This window comes from Schistocerca gregaria, chromosome 2 (assembly GCF_023897955.1).
Source record: "Schistocerca gregaria isolate iqSchGreg1 chromosome 2, iqSchGreg1.2, whole genome shotgun sequence".
Classification (NCBI taxonomy): domain Eukaryota; kingdom Metazoa; phylum Arthropoda; class Insecta; order Orthoptera; family Acrididae; genus Schistocerca; species Schistocerca gregaria.
Genome location: NC_064921.1, coordinates 224,012,455 through 224,033,521, shown reverse-complemented (window position 1 = coordinate 224,033,521; position 21,067 = coordinate 224,012,455). Strand labels below are relative to the sequence as shown.

Genomic DNA, 21,067 nt, shown 5'->3' with positions numbered 1-21,067 from the left:
AAGACTATGTAGAACACTTGAATCATTAAAACCATCATCTTAACCTTTTTATATTTTTTGATAATCCAGTCTCAAAACTTTTTGGACAGACAGAGTACATGTAATATCACTGAAATAGGTAAGAAACTTTACCTCGAGCATTTCCGGTGTTCGCATTTCTTTAGTAATTTCTTTTATATTCACTATTTTCAGCTCCACTCCAATAATATTGGCTATAAGGCGGACGAAGCGACTGGGAGTGCTCAGAGCGTTGCTGTAGAGCGTAGGCGGGGCCATTCTGATGTCCTGAAGATCAGAGGGAGAGGTGATGTTGCTCTGCTGCTGAAAAAGAATTTCATTCATTCATTCATTCATGTGTATGTCTGTCAGTCAGGCATTTTACAAGGGGTCTTGCGTGACACTTTTACATTGTTTGAGATATATACATTTTTCAGTGACTGAAATAAAAGTGAATGGTTTGCCGGCACTTTATTATTTAGATCGGTCTTGTCAATGTTTAAAAGGAATAATTCGTCACGAAAATTTTATTACAAGTTTCTCTCCAGTGGTTGTGAACTCTTGAACCTACTGTCCTAATGTCCGGTTGCTTTTTTCTCCTGCTACCAGAAAACTGAAATTACGAGTATTATTATCATTTATTAGATCGAAGTATTGCCAGAGTCAACGGTCGACTTCACCGCAGAGTGTTTGTAGGTCTTACAAATCATAAAGTCAAACGGATTATACACTCCTGGAAATGGAAAAAAGAACACATTGACACCGGTGTGTCAGACCCACCATACTTGCTCCGGACACTGCGAGAGGGCTGTACAAGCAATGATCACACGCACGGCACAGCGGACACACCAGGAACCGCGGTGTTGGCCGTCGAATGGCGCTAGCTGCGCAGCATTTGTGCACCGCCGCCGTCAGTGTCAGCCAGTACGGCGTGGCATACGGAGCTCCATCGCAGTTTTTAACACTGGTAGCATGCTGCGATAGCGTGGACGTGAACCGTATGTGCAGTTGATGGACTTTGAGCGAGGGCGTATAGTGGGCATGCGGGAAGCCGGGTGGACGTACCGCCGAATTGCTCAACACGTGGGGCGTGAGGTCTCCACAGTACATCGATGTTGTCGCCAGTGGTCGGCGGAAGGTGCACGTGCCCGTCGACCTGGGACCGGACCGCAGCGACGCACGGATGCACGCCAAGACCGTAGGATCCTACGCAGTGCCATAGGGGACCGCACCACCACTTCCCAGCAAATTAGGGACACTGTTGCTCCTGGGGTATCGGCGAGAACCATTCGCAACCGTCTCCATGAAGCTGGGCTACGGTCCCGCACACCTTTAGGCCGTTTTCCGCTCACGCCCCAACATCGTGCAGCCCGCCTCCAGTGGTGTCGCGACAGGCGTGAATGGAGGGACGAATGGAGACGTGTCGTCTTCAGCGATGAGAGTCTCTTCTGCCTTGGTGCCAATGATGGTCGTATGCGTGTTTGGTGCCGTGCAGGTGAGCGCCACAATCAGGACTGCACACGACCGAGGCACACAGGGCCAACACCCGGCATCATGGTGTGGGGAGCGATCTCCTACACTGGCCGTACACCTCTGGTGATCGTCGAGGGGACACTGAATAGTGCACGGTACATCCAAACCGTCATCGAACCCACCGTTCTACCATTCGTAGACCGGCAAGGGAACTTGCTGTTCCAACAGGACAATGCACGTCCGCATGTATCCAGTGCCACCCAACGTGCTCTAGAAGGTGTAAGTCAACTACCCTGACCAGCAAGATCTCCGGATCTGTCCCCCATTGAGCATGTTTGGGACTGGATGAAGCGTCGTCTCACGCGGTCTGCACATCCAGCACGAACGCTGGTCCAACTGAGGCGCCAGGTGGAAATGGCATGGCAAGCCGTTCCACAGGACTACATCCAGCATCTCTACGATCGTCTCCATGGGAGAATAGCAGCCTGCATTGCTGCGAAAGGTGGATATACACTGTACTAGTGCCGACATTGTGCATGCTCTGTTGGCTGTGTCTATGTGCCTGTGGTTCTGTCAGTGTGATCATGTGATGTATCTGACCCCAGGAATGTGTCAATAAAGTTTCCCCTTCCTGGGACAATGAATTCACGGTGTTCTTGTTTCAATTTCCAGGAGTGTATTTTGGGATTCGCTGGTTTGAAATCCCCAGAAATCATTGGGAAAGAAGAACGTTGTCGTATTGGAAAGTATTAGCCACGCAGTATGTGCCATGTTTAGTTCTTTGGAACTCTTCGCCTTCCTTAGGAATTTAAAGAAAAAAACTTCCCTAACAGAGTTTAGTAGCAGAGGAAATGCAGGCAAAGTAATGTGGTTTGAAAAGGTTTTGCCAGATTGTGTCATTTTCTCTGTGGATGACAATAGAAGAAAGGAAATTTCAGGAGGTGGAGAGATTTAAATACCTGGGAGAACGGATAAAACTTGGACTGACAGAAAAGGAAGCCATAGAAGGACGAATAAACAAATTGAATTTATCATACAAACTATGAACATCTACAATAGGAAGACTATTCCGATCAATGCGAAACTGAGAAATTTCCTGGCAGTGATCCGTCCTGAAGCTTTTTCTGCAGCAGAAAATCCTAACCTAATAAGAACAGGAGTCCTTAAGAGACTAGAATTTGTGGAGCGAAAGATTCTCAGGTGGATATTTGGACCTCGAATAACAGAAGGTGGTCAGTTTAGAAAACGAACTTATCAAGAACAATGTAACCACGCTAGAGAAAATATCAATCATCAGCAAAAAAAGGAGCGTGTTCTTCAGACACATCATTAGAATGGACCAGAGGAACACATTAAATAATAGAGGTTCTGATCATCAAGAGAAACAAAATACGGTGGTGCGAAAGTATCTGGAAGAAATGGGAATGCGGGAACCAGAAATGCACAGCAGGGTGATTTTTAAATTAAAAAAAAAAGTTTTCATGCGTTTCGAAGACAGAACTAGACCCAGAACAAAATCATCATGATCAGAAAAGCGAAAAAGGTTGCAAAGTATGAGAATAAATAAAATACTGGACAAGGAGAAAGTTCACAAGAAACGAAGCTGACGCGAATTAACGTGGTCCACAGATGGCCAAAACAAACGAAGAAGAGGAAGAAAGAAAGTATGCGAAGGTGAAACAGTTTTCCCAGCTGATTGGGTTGGCAAGGAGCACCCACTACCTTGACTACTGCTCTGACTTTGGCTTAAGTATCGAACTGATCTCCTGCTACAGGCGTAATGCGACCTTGTCATCACAGCTGCAGTAGAGCAAATCAAGCGTGATGACGGATTAAGGATGGAAATTGGTAGCACAACTGGATGACTGACAAACAGTGTTTTGCAGTGTTCAGATATCCAGCTGTCCAGCGTCTAATATAACCAGTCTGTTACGGCGTACAGTGGAGTAAGACAAACGTAGACCTTCAGCCGCTAGGTAGCAGCACCTCCTTGGAGCACCCAACAAAACGTCAAATGCCTTGCGGATGATAGTGAAATGATCCATAAAATTTCGGGCGTGCAACAGCATAAATTTGACTCCTTCAGCTAATATTTCGGCTGAATACCGTCCAGCCATCTTCAAAGTGAGCCGAGGTGACTGACGCTCCAGCACTTGCTCCGTCCTTTTAAACCCGTGGACCGCACCACTGCGCCTGCGGTCACAGATACACAAGCCGCCACAGACGTTAATCGGCGGCAAAGACGTATGGCATATGCATGGAAATAGATGTATGGTTGCGCAGTCGATCCACACGGCGATATTGACGTGTCACTGCGAGCTGCACCGTCGTGACGTCTTTGTGACTTTATTGCAGAAATTGCCGGAATACAAGATTTGTCCAAGCTGAAACCGCTATCTCTATTAATTAAATTCGTCGCCAAGCGAATTTCAGTTGCTTCCTTCACTACTGAGTCCCAGAAGGATGAAGTCGAGGCTAAAATTTTGACGTTATCGTAGACCATAGAGTGCCTAGTGACAATACAGTACCCGGCCACCGCCGATTTATTAGGTTTTAAGCACGGCTTCAAATGACGTTCACCGGGCATTCGCCATACCCACACCCTGCTGTCATCGGATCGCCACACTGTGTACCGTGATTCGTCATTCCACACAACGTTTTTCCACTGCTCAATCGTCCAATGTTTACTCTTCTTACACCGAGAGAGGCGTGATGTGTGGCTTATGAGCAGCCGCTCGACTATGAAATCCAAGTTTTCTCAACACCCGCCTAACTGTCATAGTACGTGCAGTGGATCCTGATGCAGTTCGGGATTTCTGAGTGATGATCTGGATAGAGGTCTGTCTATTACACATAACGACCCTCTTCAACTGTGGGCAGTCTCTGTCTGTCAACCGAATAGGTTGGCCTGTACCCTTTGTGCTGTACGTGTCCCTTCACTTTCCCACTTCACTTACACATCGCAAACAGTGGACATAGAGATGTTTAAAAGTATGGAAATCTCGCGTACAGATGTATGACACATGTGACACCCAATCGCCCGACCACATTCGAAGTCCGTGAGTTCCGCGGAGCTCTCCATTCTGCTCTCTCACGATGTCTAATGATTACTGAGGTCGCTGATATGGAGTACATGGCAGTAGGTGGCAGCACAATGCACCTGATATGAAAACTATGTTATGGGGGTGTCCGGATACTTTTGATCATATAGTATACATCCCCCCAGTGAACTGTGCTTTTTTTTAGAAACATAAGAAGCAATCAGAATCCACAAGACGTCGGCCTATTTCCTGACGCAATCTCTGAAGAGAGCGAGGAGCAAATATGAGCTTAAAATGTATGTCAATCTTACGACTATATTGTTATAAATGTGTTATTAAACGTAAATATCTTTTGGAAAATAATCTCTTTTTTTATTATCCAACCCCAGTTTGAAGTAAGTCATTTTTTTACATGCCCAGTGATGCAATTCTGTATTTCCATGAAGGAAAGTACATACACATTACAAAGATCACAATAAAATGTTCTTTTTTAGTTTAAAAGGTTAATATAGTATGTAGAATATCAAAAACTTTCTGTGAAGTTCCTTTCCTCGCTTCACTGGTTTTTCTACAGTGTCAAACACAAAATCTTTATTACTGAAGAAGTAGCTATTTTGACTCTCACAACTATGTTTCTTAGCCGTTCAACTCTGTTTCTCAGACGTCAAACACTACTTGAATAAAAGTTGACTACAGCCACAATTAAGTAGAAAGTAAAAGATCCACAAGTACATTACTAATTGAGCTCATACGACTGAGCAAGCTAAAAAGGCCCTGAAATAGTTGGAAAACGTGCCTGGATACAACACAGTTATACTGTACTGGTGACAGTACTCGAATAAACAAGAAAAGCACGCACATACAATAGGAAGAAATAAAAAATGTGCCGGCCGCTGTGGTCTAGCGGTTCTAGGCGCTCAGTCCAGAACCGCGCGACTGCTACGGTCGCAGGTTCGAATCCTGCCTCGGGCATGGATGTGTGTGATGTCCTTAGGTTAGTTAGGTTTAAGTAGTTCTAAGTTCTAGGGGACTGATGACCACACATTTTAAGTCCCATAGTGCTCAGAGCCATTTTTAAAAAATGTGACTGAGGTCGAGCAAGAAAGATACTGTCTACTGACGGCACATAACAGCAGAATGTGTCAGACTACATTAGTGCTGACATGGGGCCGTCGGTTGTCCGTAAGTGATCGTGATTGTCAGTTGCCATTGTATTTCTAGATGGTCTGATTGTCGCAACCAGCGAGAGACCATTAACTGTTTCTCAGTTAAACTGTGTTAGCAAAAAATGGCTCTGAGCACTATGGGACTTAACTTCTGAGGTCATCGGTCTCCTAGAACTTAGAACTATATCAACCTAACTAAGCTAAGGACACCACACACATCCATGCCCGAGGCAGGATTCGAACCTACGGCCATAGCTGTCGCGCGGTTCCAGACTGAAGCGCCTAGAACCGCTCGGCCACTCCGGCTGGTCTGTCTTAACACATCGGTTAAAAGGTAGGACCAGGATGTGTGTAGGCTGATAACTGATGACTGTACCAGCCACAGGAAAACGTGTAGACGGCACGAGAACTCTGGTCCCACTGAGAAAGCGCTCTTGCTGTAGGTCTCACTTAAAACCCTGGGTTTCGAAAGCCTAACGGTGTTCATTCACACAATTTTGGGCGGGCTTCCTGTTACTCAAGGTTGTTTCTCACTTCTTCACACGGATAGAACTGCTTTTCTGGTGTCTCTCCGGTGTATTCATGCACAAGAGATCTTTCATACGTAGCACGAAAGGCTCCCTTACAGCGATAAACGGCACCATGGTAAAAATTACTAACTTATGAATTAACTGCCATTATCACCGTCACATATTATGCACAATGTATCTATACCGGGAAATCATTACTGTCGACTTTGTACCTCTCGTTCGACCTCGGGCCAAACATGAAACAGCCAATCAAATTTCACTCAAAATTGCGAGGGCTATTCGTAAAGTAAGATCCGATCGGGTACGAAATGGAAACCACAGTGAAAATCTGATGAAGCTCTGCACAAGTGTGTTGGGCAGTGTCTATAGTATGCCCTTCGGTCGCGTCACGTCGCTCTTTTCAGTTCTGAGAGCACAATGAGCGCGGAAAGATGTATAGAAAATAGTGTCTACCGCCAAGCATGAGGGCTGGCGAGAGATTTCGCCTGATGTCATAAAGCTCACATAAAAGTCATGTGTTTCTTTCTTCATGACAATTCTCGGCTGCACTCTTCAGGGACAATGAAGAGTCTCCTGCGGCGTTTTCAATGGGAAGTGTTTGATCACCGACAGTACAACCCGTAATTAGCTCCCCCCTGAGTTTCAGATCTGCTCATATTAACTGTTGGCTATAGAGACAACATTTTGGCACACAGACAACGAGTAGCAGATCAGCGTAGAGATTTGACGGAAAGCATAGTCGGCTGCCTTTTATGACGGGGTATTGGAAATCTGGTACAACGCTGCTAATATGTCTACGTCGGAATATACAGGGAAGTAGCTGGATCGTGTAGTTGATTGTCACGAATTAAATACTTTTGATTTTCACAGTGGTTTCCATTTCGCTACCGATTGGACCTTGTTTCCTCTATAGTCCTGGTTATTACTTAATAGACGGTCGCTGTAGCCGAGCGGTTCTAGGCGCTTCAGTCTGGAACAGCACGACCGCTACGGTCGCAGGTTCGAATCTTGCTTCGGGCAGGGATGTGTGTGATGCCCTTAGGTCAGTTAGGTTTAAGTAGTTCTAAGCTCTAGGGGACTGATTACTCAGATGTTAAGTCTCATAGTGCTCAGAGCCAATTACTTAATATAGGAATACCATTAGTAGCCTCAAAGGTTTGTTACTCTCTGTTTAGCCTAAATATAGCGTGGCGATAATAATTTGTCACTGCTGAAAATTGCGGCATCACAAAATTACTCAAAGAGTCTAACGATTAACTGTAAGGATCGTATCTGAGTCACCAACAAAGTCATTCAAATGAAAGAAGAGTCTGTCAGGATAAACTCATTTCCCCCAAGCTGAGGGTTTCAAGAGACAGTTCGGGACAGGTAATAGGGCAACAACATTAATGACTGACAACGTTGTAGTTTGCCAGCTTCTAATGATGTCAGTCTGGTAGATGGTTAGACAGATTATAAAACGAGTGAAGGAATGTTGGGGTTTGTACTGTAACAACGAGGCCGCTAGAGACGGTACAGAAGTTCAAATTGCATAAGGATGGGGATGGGATTCGGAACTATCTCGTCCTTTGTTTTTTATGATGATGATGATGATGATGCTTGGTTTGTGGGGCCCCCAACTGCGCGATTATCACCACCCGTACAAATTCCGCACCTTTGCTCAGTCCAGTCTGGCCACTTTCATCATCATGATGATGATGATAAAATGATGAGAACAACACAAACACTCAGGCATCTCGAGGCAACTGAAAATCCCTGACCCCGCCGGGAATCGAACCCGGAACCCTGATCTCGGGAAGCGAGAACGCGACCGCGAGACCATGAGCTGCGGACATTTGTTTTTTATGAAACTTTAAATGTTCTTAATAACGAATAACACTTCGCACAGCGTACGAGCTGAGAAAAAAAAATATTATTCAGGAGAAAGAGCTTGAGAAATTGAGCAAGTCAGTAAAGCGTTGGTCCACCTCCTGCTCCTATGCTAACAGTTATTCCGCCTGGTAATGACTAATAGAGTTGTCTGGTGACCTCCTGAGGGATGTAGTACCACATACTGTCCAACAGGCGCGTTAAATCGTCAAAATCACGAACTGGTTGGAGGATCCTACACATAATGCTCCAAACGTTCTCAGTTGGGGAGAGATCCAGCAAACTTGCTAGCAAAAGTATAATGTGGCAAGAACGAAGACAAGAAGTAGAAACTCTCGCTGTGTGTGGGCGGGCATTGTCTTGCTGAAATGCAGGCCCAGGGTGGCAACAAAACGGGATGTAGAATATCGTCGACGTACTGCTGTGCTGCAAAAGTGTTGCGGATGTCAACCAAAAGGGACTGAAGTAATTTTTGTTAACAGAAGGGAGTGCTTTTGAAAGGTAGTCAACAGATCACGCAAGTAGTGAACTTTCGTAAAACATACCTGCAAATGCGCCGAACTGAGGCCAGCTTACACTGATACAGTACTGATACTGAGATATTTTCTTGAAAAACAAAACCCAAGAAGTTTAAATCTGAGATGTGTCACCATATCTCAACCTCACCTTTACTGGCGTTCTTTGTGGTAATACTCACATAAATAATGACATGTCTTATTTCACCACGTGCTTCTTTGCAAGTATTGAAGATTGATCTCCTAAGGTATATCGTCCCAATAAGGAACTCGCATTCGGGAGGACGACGGTTCAATCCCGCGTCCGGCCATCCTGATTTAGGGTTTCCGTGATTTCCCTAAATCCCCCCAGGCAAATTCCGGGATGGTTCCTCGGAATGGGCACGGCCGACTTCCTTCCCCATCCTTCCCTAATCCGATGAGACCGATGACCACGCTGTTTGGTCTCCTTCCCCAACCAACCAACCAACCAATAAAGAAGACAGTGTACGAAAACTTGAGGCGATGTCGCCAACAGCCTAGCCGCAGTGGTAACACTGGTTCCCCTCAGGTCACGGAAGTTAGGTACTGTCGGGCTTGACTAGCACTTGGATGGGTCTCCGTCCGAGTCCGCCAAGTGCAGTTGGCAATTGGGCTGCGCTCAGCCCTTCTGAGCCGAATTGAGGAGCTACTTGATTGAAAAGTAGCGGCACCTGTCACGAAAACTGACAACGGCCGGGAGAGCGGTGTGCTTTCCACAAGCCCCTCCGTATCCGCATCCGGTGACACCTAATGTCTGGGGAAGACTTGGCGGTCGGTGGGTACCGTTGGATCTTGAAGGCCTGTTCGGACGGTGTTTGTTTGTTTGAGATGATGTGGAGATAATCCGAATTGCTGTTCTACTGCTTTTATTACAGCTTAGCCTTACAATGATAAGCGGTTTCGCTCATATTCTTAACATTTTCAGACTTATTATAACCACAGAGCGACCTGTCGACTTCATGGGCTGCTAACAACCCCTTTACATTTTTAGCGTGCAAAGACAACTGCGACAGAACACTATATTAAAAATATTAGAATAAGCATTGTTGCTGTCACATCTCGAAAGATACAGTTATTAGTTCGCTGAGCATAGACTTCTGCTACTGTTAAGTGTAAACGCGTTTGTGGGCTGCAGTAGAGACGACAAAGGAGATCACACTACCGAATCTTGCAGAAGAGGGAAATATCTATGTGGCAAACGATATCTGCAAGTTAGAAACTGTAAATACCTTATAAGAATGTTGGAGAATGTACTTTTTCCGGGTTTTAAACATGTCCCTTCTATGGATTGACGTGGCAAACGATATCTGCAAGTTAGAAACTGTAAATACCTTATAAGAATGTTGGAGAATGTGCTTTTTCCGGGTTTTAAACATGTCCCTTCTATGAATTGACTGTGAGTAGACACAAAAGTAATCTTTTTTTTTTTTCATTAACTGCCGTTGCCAAAATTCTAATAACTATTCTTCTAGATTTGTATATAGGTAAGCAATTGATGATCAAATATATTTAGCAAAACCAGTTGTATCTTTGAATAAAGACTTTTAACAGTCGCGGTCGTCCTTCTTATTCAGTATGGAATATTTCGACCGCGGATGGCCTACATACAAAGTGTTACTTTGAGTGAGATCTCGAGTAGTTATGGAGAACTAATTTTGTCGACAGTGTAATCATGAATCCCTCTTTTAAATATTGAGAGGTTTAACTGAATATAAGCAGCATCCAACGATGCCAGCCTAAATTCCTTTAGCCCACGGTTCTATTGAACTAACACATTGTATACAACTGCATTACATAGTATCAACCTCACTTTGTGGTACATGTCTCACAGATCACGCAATGTATGATAGTAATGGATCTGAAAATCTGAACGATATAAGCTTCGCTCTATAACTACTATTCCAATGATAGGCGACCGGTAGATCCTTATCGGCTGTAAAGGAAATGTGGTGCTTATGTTAACGTAGTAAGAGTAAGTGTATCTGGACTCTGGTGACAAGCGGTAGGTCTCTGACAGCGATACGTGGCTGTGCTATCTCGAGGTAACATCTGATAGGACAACGATAAGGAGTCGTGCTACATCCTTGTTCCCTGAACGTTGCATTCACTACATTTACAGGGAGTTCGTAAATCTGGTTTTCGTAAATTGATTTCTGAATACCCTTCTTGGATAGTCGAGTAAACAGACCAATACTGCTTCTGAAAATGTTGCTCGGGCTGCCAAATTTCTTCTTCCACCATTTATATTCCCTCGTATCTGAACGCTCAATCGTTCTTGAACAGTGCTTCGGTTGCCATTTAGTAAACCCCTTTAAAACTGTTCGTTACTCTGACTGAAGTGATTTTTTGTGCACTTAAGGATAAAAAGCTTGGTTCCATTGACCAATAACTGTTATCGTGTTGCATGTAAACGAAGCAACAGGAAGAGTATCAGTAAGAAATGACTTACGAGGAGCTTTGTCTGTGTGTGTGTGTGTGTGTGTGTGTGTGTGTGTGTGTGTGTGTGTTACAGCTGTGCATGAGCACATGCTACGACGGATATCCGGTGAGGTTAAGCGTAGTTTCTTTGTTTAGTTTTCACTTTATGGCACAACTTTTCTTGATTTCTCTTTCTAGTGCGAAGTGTCCTAGGCGTTAATGTGATTATTGCGACATTGTGGCCAGTATTAGATGTACCTTGCACATCCCAGCGATCCCAAGGAACACGGAAAGTCATCCGACTTTGCCTATGGCGAAATAGGATGGTATTTAATGAGGAACCAGGGTCTTCCAGGCGTTGAAGCCGGAGCTGCATCTCTTATTCAAGTGGCCTCTTCGTGAAAGTGAGTATATCCTATTTCAATTGTTCGGCAACGATAATCATTGACTACTGCTTCGCGCATTGAAACCACGTCCCCCTGGCAGCCAGAAACGTTTAGCTATAGAGGCAGCCATTTGTAGCGAGAACTGACCTACTCACATTGTAAGCAAATTACTGTCCAGTATGTCATAATGTGGGAAACGACGCCGTAAAGTACAATTAGGATACGAAGTGAACGGCTGAAACTACGGAAAGCAGCGTAAGAGGATAATTTTCACTTAACCATATGGAATATTCCGATTCTTGCATGGTTTTCCACAATATTTTTTAATCCAGTGAGAAATGACAAGAAGGAAGATTAAAGCATAGCGCCCATCCGACGAGGAGGTAATTTGAGACGGAACGTAGATGGGATTTCACATAGATGGCAAAAGTGAGTGGGCCACGTCCTTGTTAAAAGTACAATCCAGTTGCTAACCTTTAGCGATTTAGGAAGACGACCCGTAACCTAAATCTGAATCTCCAAACGAAGAAGAGAATCGAAGTCCTCCCAACGCAAGTATCTGAACCAACTTATTTGGTGGGATAGTCTTCAAACTTCTGGAACGAAAGAAATAGAGGAACTACAGTCCTCAAAGGATATTAGAAAATACTGAACGTAATAAGCAGAAAATAATAGCACTGGAGTAGTCATTTATTGAAATTAGTAGTAGAAATTGCAAATAACATGTAACCAATATGAAGAAAATACTGGACAAAGTATAAAGAAAACAGTAGTGCTATGTAAGACAATTATTTCCCAAAAATCTAAGAAACATACCAAAATAATACAAAATATATAAATGACATACTAGATAGTGTCAGAAGTTCCATGCGGCTTTTCGCGGATGATGCTGTAGTATAGAGAGAAGTTGCAGCATTAGAAAATTGCAGCGAAATGCAGGAACATCTGCAGCGGATAGGCACTTGGTGCAGGGAGTGGCAACTGACCCTTAACACAGACAAATGTAATGTATTGCGAATACATAGAAAGAAGGATCCTTTATTGTATGATTGTATGATAGCGGAACAAACACTGGTAGCAGTTAAATCTGTAAAATATCTGGGAGTATGCGTGCGGAACGATTTGAAGTGGAATGATCATATAAAATTAATTGTCGGTAAGGCGGGTACCAGGTTGAAATTCATTGGGAGAGTCCTTAGAAAATGTAGTCCATCAACAAAGGAGGTGGCTTACAAAACACTCGTTCGACCCATACGTACTTGAGTATTGCTCATCAGTGTGGGATCCGTACCAGGAGATAGAGAAGATCTGAAGAAGAGCGGCGCGTTTCGTCACACGGTTATTTGGTAAGCGTGATAGCGTTACGGAGATGTTTAGCAAACTCAAGTGGCAGACTCTGCAAGAGAGGCGCTCTGCATCGCGGTGTAGCTTGCTGTCCAGGTTTCGAGTGGATGAGGTATCGAATATATTTCTTCCCCCTACTTACACCTTCCGAGGAGATCACGAATGTAAAATTAGAGAGATTTGAGGGCGCACGGAGGCTTTCCGGCACTCGTTCTTCCCGCGAACCATACGCGACTGGAATAGGAAAGGGAGGTAATGTCAGTGGCACGTAAAGTGCCCTCCGCCACACACCGCTGGGTGGCTTGCGGAGTATGAATGTAGACGTCGATGTAGAATAGGAAAAAGGCAATGTAAGACATTTCACACGTCATATGACAGTTGGAGCATTTAGCACAGTACTCGAACATAGTTGCTGAACAAATATAATATTTTGTGCGTGTTGTACATACCCAGTTAGACCAGGACGAAGACTATGCTGTATTCTGCTTCTCCCGCGTCCCACTAACGTACAAGCAACTTCAGCGCCATCATACATTTTATACCACAGGGAATGCAGTGTCATCATTAAACGCTGGGTCATCCTTGCGTAGCAGTCAAGTAATCTGATGAGATAAGGACACTGGGATGTTCCAGCCGGATCTATCCTAATAAGAAATACCTAATTGCTGCAAATGACCGATATCGGCAACCGGACTCTCTTAATTTCGGAGGGCAAGCGCATGTAGTAGGTACTCAGCAACTCCACTGCTGATCGTTCTCTAGTGTACAGAGCATGCACACTACCATACAAAAGGAATTTTAAATATATAAAATAATTGTAGTTGTATAAAGAAAATTCAGAGTATAACGGAACACAGTACACGGCTGCAACTTTGAGGTGAGGGTTGCGGAACTTTATGGACGAACGTGGACAACACATAGACATAAGATTGTCTAGAGGGAATTTTTGCGCTATACCCCCTCAAAATGTTACTTTCAGGAACATAAACTCTCTACAAAAATTAAATTTTTCTTGACCAAGAATCTCAACTGTAACTTCTGTCATTATTGAAGATGAGACTGAGAATCATATCTCTCAGGAAAAATTTGATTCCATCGGATCAATAGATCACCTATGCCTGAGGTACAGGCAGGATATCCTCATTACGTCCAAAGCTGGTGTGGCTATTCCAGTACGGGAGAGGGTCGGCAATACTGACGATTTAAGAAGGGGAAAATAGGCTGAAGGCGAAATTTGTGTTAGAGGGGGCATTGAACGAGGCTAGTACGAGTAGCTGTGTTAGTTATACTGCTAAGGTTGTATAATGGCTAGCACATGCGCCTCAGTAAGCAAAACACGAGCCGTAGCACAAATTTTAATCGCTACTTCAGCTTCTGTCATTATCTACAAAAATATGTAGCAAAACATCCCAACATGATAACTATCGAGGGTGCTAAGCTGCTGTAGTAGTTGCTTTGTTGCTGTGTATTTGTAAATATTAAAATCGTATTTCTTTCAAGTAAAGAACTAGTTGTATTTACGGCACTTCTGAATATTAAAGCAGACGTTGCACTTTCTCAATAACATACTTTCTCAAACATTATACATTCGAGGTAAAATACCACTTTATCCTATACATTATGTGAACAAAAAAATTACGTATGTCACATGTACTATCGCTCCTGAAATTGTGTAGGCTGAAACCCAAGCCAGTATTTGGTACTGACAATAATATAAAGTCACAATACCTTTCATCGTCTTCTCCTGGTGTCCAACATATGCAACGTATTTTCGTTTTAATTTTTTTTGTTGTAAATTGTGGTAAGATCTTATGGGATCAAACTGCTGAAGTCATTGGTCCATAAGCTTACACACTAATTAATCTAACTTAAACTAACTTACGCTAAGGAAAACACACACACCCATGCCCGAAGGAGGACTCGAACCTCCGACGGGAAGAGCAGCGCAAACCGTGACAAGGCGCCTACGAACGAGTGGCTACTCCGCGGGTTTAGTTTTTAAAGAATTCAGCTGGTAACAATTTATGGTTGTGTTCTGTACGTAATTAGAATGATACACATTACGAAATAATATTCCAACTGTAATCACTGAAAGTCATAAGGTTTGTAATTTACGTTTGTCAGGAAAAAAGACACTCCTAGTAACTACGTAAATAAACAGTCAAAGAGAAAGCTTTCGCTTTAAACAATAGTTACACATGTATTACTTAACTTTTACACAGCAGTTAGATCATGGCTTTTACGGAACTCTAAGTCTTTCTAGTACGATTTCCACACTACACAGATCGCACAAATAAAAAAAAAGAAATGCTTGCACTCGTGGTGAGCTATCTGCAAGCCGCTCGCGTGAAATTCTACAAGACGATGAATTAGTGGCTTACATTTGTGGCTTAAAGCAATGCCGTTATTCAGAAGCACTTCTTAGCCAGTATAAGGTATCTTGATGTAGCATAGTGCATAAGGTTACCCAGCACACAATAGCTTAGAACTGGCAGTTAATTATCGACACTGCTTCTGCATCGGATTATCGCTGCTTAAATACACTGCGGAAATACTGTACGTGTTCCTCACACAAAAGACAAAAGACTGCACAAAGTGCAGAGGCTTCTTCTACAACCTCCTCCAGATATGAAAAAAACGACAGTGACTTTACCACTTAAACGGATCCGTGGCGATGCACCTAATGATTCTGTCTTAATACTAAAGCTAAGATCATATACATAAATAATTACATAGCTTTTTAATAGTTCTGTTAACATAATCCCTGTAATGAAGCACATAAAATAATACACAGGCATCTATTTAAACACTATGATTGACAAATATGCATATTACTTTACACCGCACAGTTAGTTGCTTGGTGGCAGCACTCATCAGTGTCTGCTTAGGGCTGCGTTTGCTGTGTCACCGACGACGCTCTTCAGAAGCCGTCGCAAAGGTTCATAGATAACATTGGCCGACAGCTTGGTCGCTATGCGTCGGATCGCATTCGTCAGTTTTTGACGGGATCGAGGAGGTTAGGTTAGTTAGAATCTATTTTATGTGTGAGGTAGGTTATATTTTAATCTCTAAGGACGGGATGGACTCAACGATGGTGTGCTGCATTGTGGCTTTTGCTTTTGCTTTTAAAAGATGCATATAAACGAGCTATACCTGTCTCGAAATTTCATTCTCTCACCAGCGTTTAGCGTCAGAAGGGACCACCACCTTAGAAACTAACAGGCCCGTACTTAAGAAATGCTGTTACGAACACATAATGGTTAATTTATATGGTGAAAATAAATATTTCTAATATCTGATAAATGGATAAAATTTGTGCTTAAGCAAGCAAATATTATCTAATTAATGAGAGATAGATTTGTGGTTTCACAGCACAGTTGACTTTATTCTAAAAATGGTGAAAATTAATGCAGTGCTGGTCGGATAGTCAGATAATCAGATTCTAGAGCACTTCACTGCTCTCTAAACAGTTACCCAGTGGATTTGAGAAGGAAGTAACAGTATTCCTGGGGGCAGTGTTGCTTCAGATTGAATGTTGCTTTTAATAAAGAAAATCAACAATATTACAGCGTCTCTTAGAGTCTCTTATAGTACTAATTTATATGGTGAAAGTAAATATTTCTAATATATGATAACTGAATAAAATTTTGTACGTAGGCAAGCAAATATTATCTAATTAATGAGAAATAGATTTGTGGTTTCACAGCACAGTTGACTTTATTCTAAAAATGGTGAAAATTAATGCAGTGCTGGCAGGATATTCAGATAATCAGATTCTAGAGCACTTCACTGCTCTCTAAACAGTTACCCAGTGGATTTGAGAAGGAAGTAACAGTATTCCTGGGGGCAGTATTGTTTCAGATTGAATGTTGCTTTTAATAAAGAAAATCAACAATATTACAGCTTCTCTTAGAGTACTTGCACAGCTCCAAAAGTCGGTACAGAATAAATTTAAAACTTCGTAGTACAGGTATTTGTGATCCAAGAGCGAAAATATTAGGTTTTAAATTAGTATTGAGAGCATCGTAAATAAAATCCAGTACGTCACACAAAAACTTTGAAACTGTTCGTTTCAGAAAATGGTATAAGCCTAATTGTTAAAAAGATGCAGTTGACAGATGTCAAATAACAAAGTGTCACTCCTGCTGCTTTTTTTTTATAACCAGAACTACATCTTTAATGTGAGAACCGGACTTTTTAATAGAACTCCAATCACACCTCTACAAGTAGAGGCCTATTGTAAATCTATTTTGCTGAATTTATTGAACGTTGTGCTGGCATATGTCAATTAACCTTCAATGGCTGTCATTCAGTATACGCATGAAAGACACACACAAAGTTTAGCGTAAGATACTCTAAACACCTAAAGCACTGAAAAGTAGAAACACATACGTACTCCACATTTCCAAACCACATCATGTAATGAAATCCCCAACTTACTGCCATAAAAACAACGCCAGTAAGCAGTAATAATAATTTGTAGACAGCTGACGTCCACCTACCACAATCCAAAAAGATTCGCTGCAGTAACTTTGAGCAAAAGGTAAGCTATTCTTGTCACTTGAACAAATAATTCTTCCAGGTTATAGTCCACACCAAAAATTTCTGAAAAGATTTTGCCCACTTGTGGTTTCCAATAAGCCTCCGATTTTAGTCCATAGATTCTGAACTGTATCCCCGTTCTGATATTTTTTACTATAATATGCCACAAACTTCGCCTTTGAGTAAACTTGCCGTTACGACCGAAACGAACAAACTGATTTGAATTTTACCGGCTATCGTTCGAAATATGTACGTTCGGCTAGATTGTGACCGCACACGTAGAGGCGTACTGATTTGAAACGATCAGCCGTCTTCGGTCGACATCTGTCAGCGGCGAAATCCACCGACGTCGGCGCTGTTACTTGTATTGTGTTGATTTTTCACTATTGCTAAGAGATGGTATATGCTTACTTTCAGGCGTTCTCTGTCGCCTTTGTCAATTTTGCTAGCAGACAGACGCTTATGCGCTACCAACTGCTGTAATGAAACTATTGTGAAAAAATTTGTATGACTGAGATATGATGGTACACAGAGTCGTAAACCTATTTGTATCGTTACAAATTCTCACAAGTCATGTCTCAAAGTATTTTCTGTTTCACAAAATGTGATGAAGATTCAGTGTTTCCTTGGATTTAACAATGGTAACTTAATCATCAAACCGTTAAGTGTTCTCACACAGTGCTCATATACTTGTATTTATTTGAATTGTCCAGTATGTTTCCAGCAGCATTGGGGCAACTTGCTGTCACGCTGTACACTGGTTAGAATACTGGTTGTGAATACATGAGGAGCAGTGGTCAAATTCTCTCCCATCTAAATTTATAGATCAGTTCAGATTCGCTGGAATGGTTCACCGAACGTGGCCACAAGCTCTTCCTTTCTCTACTTCGATCACTGACCAATTATTCCGTCTGTAGCTCTCTAACGCCTCAGATATTGATATGTCGTTTGACTTTCCTTATTTAGGTTGAAATCATCGTTTTCGTTGAACTTTTTGTGAATATTTAACGTATTTCTTACTGAGAGAAACCAAATTGTAGCAATACTGGCATTATGATTATTAATGTGCTGGACCATTTTAAGTCAGTCGTAAAGTCCAATTCATCTCACACAATTATTTGTTCCCAGAAGAATTTTGCATGTTTCCTGACGCATTTATTTGCTTAATAACCTGTCTAATTAACATTTTTTACCGTGTGGGGACCGCTGTCTTTCACCTGCGGCTCTCTTTTAATGCTTCTCGAACACAGGTCAGAATAGACGTGAAGCTGTATCTTGTCTCAGGCTCTCCTCCTGTCTTTCCACACCAAGGACAGGTTCCCTCGCGGTGTTGTGGGACTAGTAACAGAGAGAGCAAGTACAGAGTGAGGAATTTGCCTTCCTCACTCTCTCGATTCAAACTGAAGTGAACTTTCATATTAAAATTGGTTGCTGGTCCGAGACTCGAAACTGAATCCTTACCTTCAGCGGAGAATGCTCTTATCGCCCGAGTTATCCAGGCACTACTCACTACGACCTGTCACGCCAATTATGCGAATACTTTTCCTGCTTTCCAAACTTCACAAGACCTCGACTCACTTCTTGCTGCGCCTGTCACCCTAGGAAGTAATGATGTAGCGAAGAAACAGGCAGGTAGGAACACTTTCCGCGGAAGGTGACGGTCTGTTTTGAGTTCCGGTCCAACAGCCAATTCTAATTTCTCGAAAGGTTTCATAGCTGTGAACACTATGCTGCAAAGGGAAAAACTTTGAAATGAATATTCCATTCTGTCGGGTTTATCTGCATTGGTTGTATGTGAAAAGTTAAAATGCAGTGAACGATCTGTATCTGGTTGTTTTAAAACAGAGCACAGATTTTCGATATTTATCTAAGCTATGTAGCAGGGGACTGACAAATGAAGTCACCCGCATGTTCATCAAACCGGAACGTAATAAGGAGTGTTAATCGATACACAGGCATTTTGCAAGATGGCGATCTTGATTAACAACAACCGGATTGTAGGATTGTCATTCCACCGTGCTATCCTCGATGAGCTGTTGCTGGAAACACGTTGACAGATAACCATAACCCTCGGTTCATATCTCTTGAATACCAACATGATCTTGGTGCTATTGTGTTGTACTAAAGCATTTTTGTGAAAAGAGGAGTAAACTTTTGCAATCTTCTGGGAAACTACACTAAAACATAAGAATCAGTCAACATCAACGGCTGAGTACGCAGTAAGCAAACCGAATTACAGCATACAAAACAGAAGATGCGTACAAAAAATACGCAAAATATGATGAGTAGGACATTCGCAACTGAGAGGCATGATAATTACTTTAAAGTGATCCGCTTCGGTTGAACTAATATTTATTCAGACCACAACAGCATGTTACCTGTTACCAGACACAATAATCTCATATACCTTAAGATGGGATTTTAAAACCCCGAAACCAGTCGTTGTTTGAATAAACGTTAGTACAACTGAAGCGGATCTCTCTAAATTAATTATTAGAAAACGTGTGTCAGGAAAGGTGAACTAGTCTCATAAATATCTGAATGGGGACTATTCAGGAGGATGTCATCAGTAAGAAGATGCAAAAGGCTAACGTGTAAGGAGCCCACAGTCTGAATGTTGTGGGAGAAACTAGAAAATTTAGAGACAAAGATTGCCAGACAAAATTAAACTTTGAAGGTGTTAGTGAAAAGATACAGAAAGGACGTAGATAATTATAGCGAAGTTAATAGTGGTGGAAAGTAACAGTGTTAGGGAATGGTGTGCTAGATGTTGGCATTGAAATGAACAAGTATGTCGCTAACAGAGTAAGCCACTACAAGCGGATAGGAAACTGAACAACTCTCTGAGGACTCCAGCGTAACTCAACAATGGACAAGTTTAGATGACCACGTCCCCAACTACCAATGACGAATCTGAGTAAATGTGCGAGAGCATACTGGAGTTGTTAAATTAATTGAAGGCGGATGAAAATATGATACTTTTCGTTGATTTGAAGGCAACAGTAAATAACACAGAAGATAGCTGAATTACTGGAGAATGTGCGCCGACGTAAAGAAAGAAAATGGAGAGAAGTTTCAAGATTTCTGGTGTATGTTGCAACCTTTCCGAACTAAACTGCCCCTCCACCCCTACTTCGCCATTCTTGCCTCTGAAAATCATAAGAGAAAGATATAAGTGGAATAGCTTGGCAGACACTTGGCTACAAAACACTTACATACCGATTTAGAAATCTACTTGTGAATGGGAAAGAGTTCCTACATGGGAACATAGCTTCAGATCACATCCTCGATGCGCTGAACAATAACCTCAAATTCAATAGCATGAAGAATTAAGAACACACAAGGAAGCAGAAAACTGGAAATTTAGGACAGAGTGACGTGTCACACAGCTTGTAGTCTACGTATGTGATTCGAAGAACACCAGGATGAGTTTATTGCACTACCCTGGCCACCAAACACACCGGATTGAAATCCAGTCGAGAATCTATAGAACGACCTCACTCGGGCTGATTGTTCCGCGTTCCGAGTAATCTAGCCCAGCTGGCTGCCGCACTGGAGTGTGCATGGCTCCACACTGGGCAGTGTACATCGGGGGCAGTTCAGTGTAAGGGGTTCAAACTGTAGCAAAGAAGAAAATAACGAAACAGTGTAAGATAGCGACAAAAGTGAAAAAAGGGGAGAAGGGACCAAATTTAACATAGAAAACAATGTTTCCAAGAGTCTAAAGTTGGTAAGCAAGCAACATGTTACATAGAAATGAAATAA

General features: G+C 42.5%; 1 protein-coding gene across 6 annotated transcripts in view; it reads right to left on the bottom strand.

Moving 5' to 3' along the window:
• Positions 1-15,643, bottom strand: part of LOC126336731 (glutathione S-transferase D5-like) — a 30,790-nt gene extending 15,147 nt beyond the window's left edge. Inside the window, exons 1-2 of one of the 6 annotated variants that reach the window (XM_050000718.1) lie at positions 15,596-15,643; positions 133-318 (exon numbers count right to left, since the gene is read on the bottom strand). In XM_050000718.1, coding sequence (XP_049856675.1) covers positions 133-318; positions 15,596-15,634 — 225 coding nt within the window. In that variant the 5' untranslated portion in view covers positions 15,635-15,643. Of the gene's footprint in view, positions 1-132; positions 322-13,209; positions 13,263-15,141; positions 15,381-15,492; positions 15,538-15,595 lie in introns of those variants that run through there. The other 5 variants (XM_050000719.1, XM_050000722.1, XM_050000724.1 and 2 more) reach the window with 5 other exon arrangements.
• Between the last annotated feature and the right edge of the window lie 5,424 nt (positions 15,644-21,067).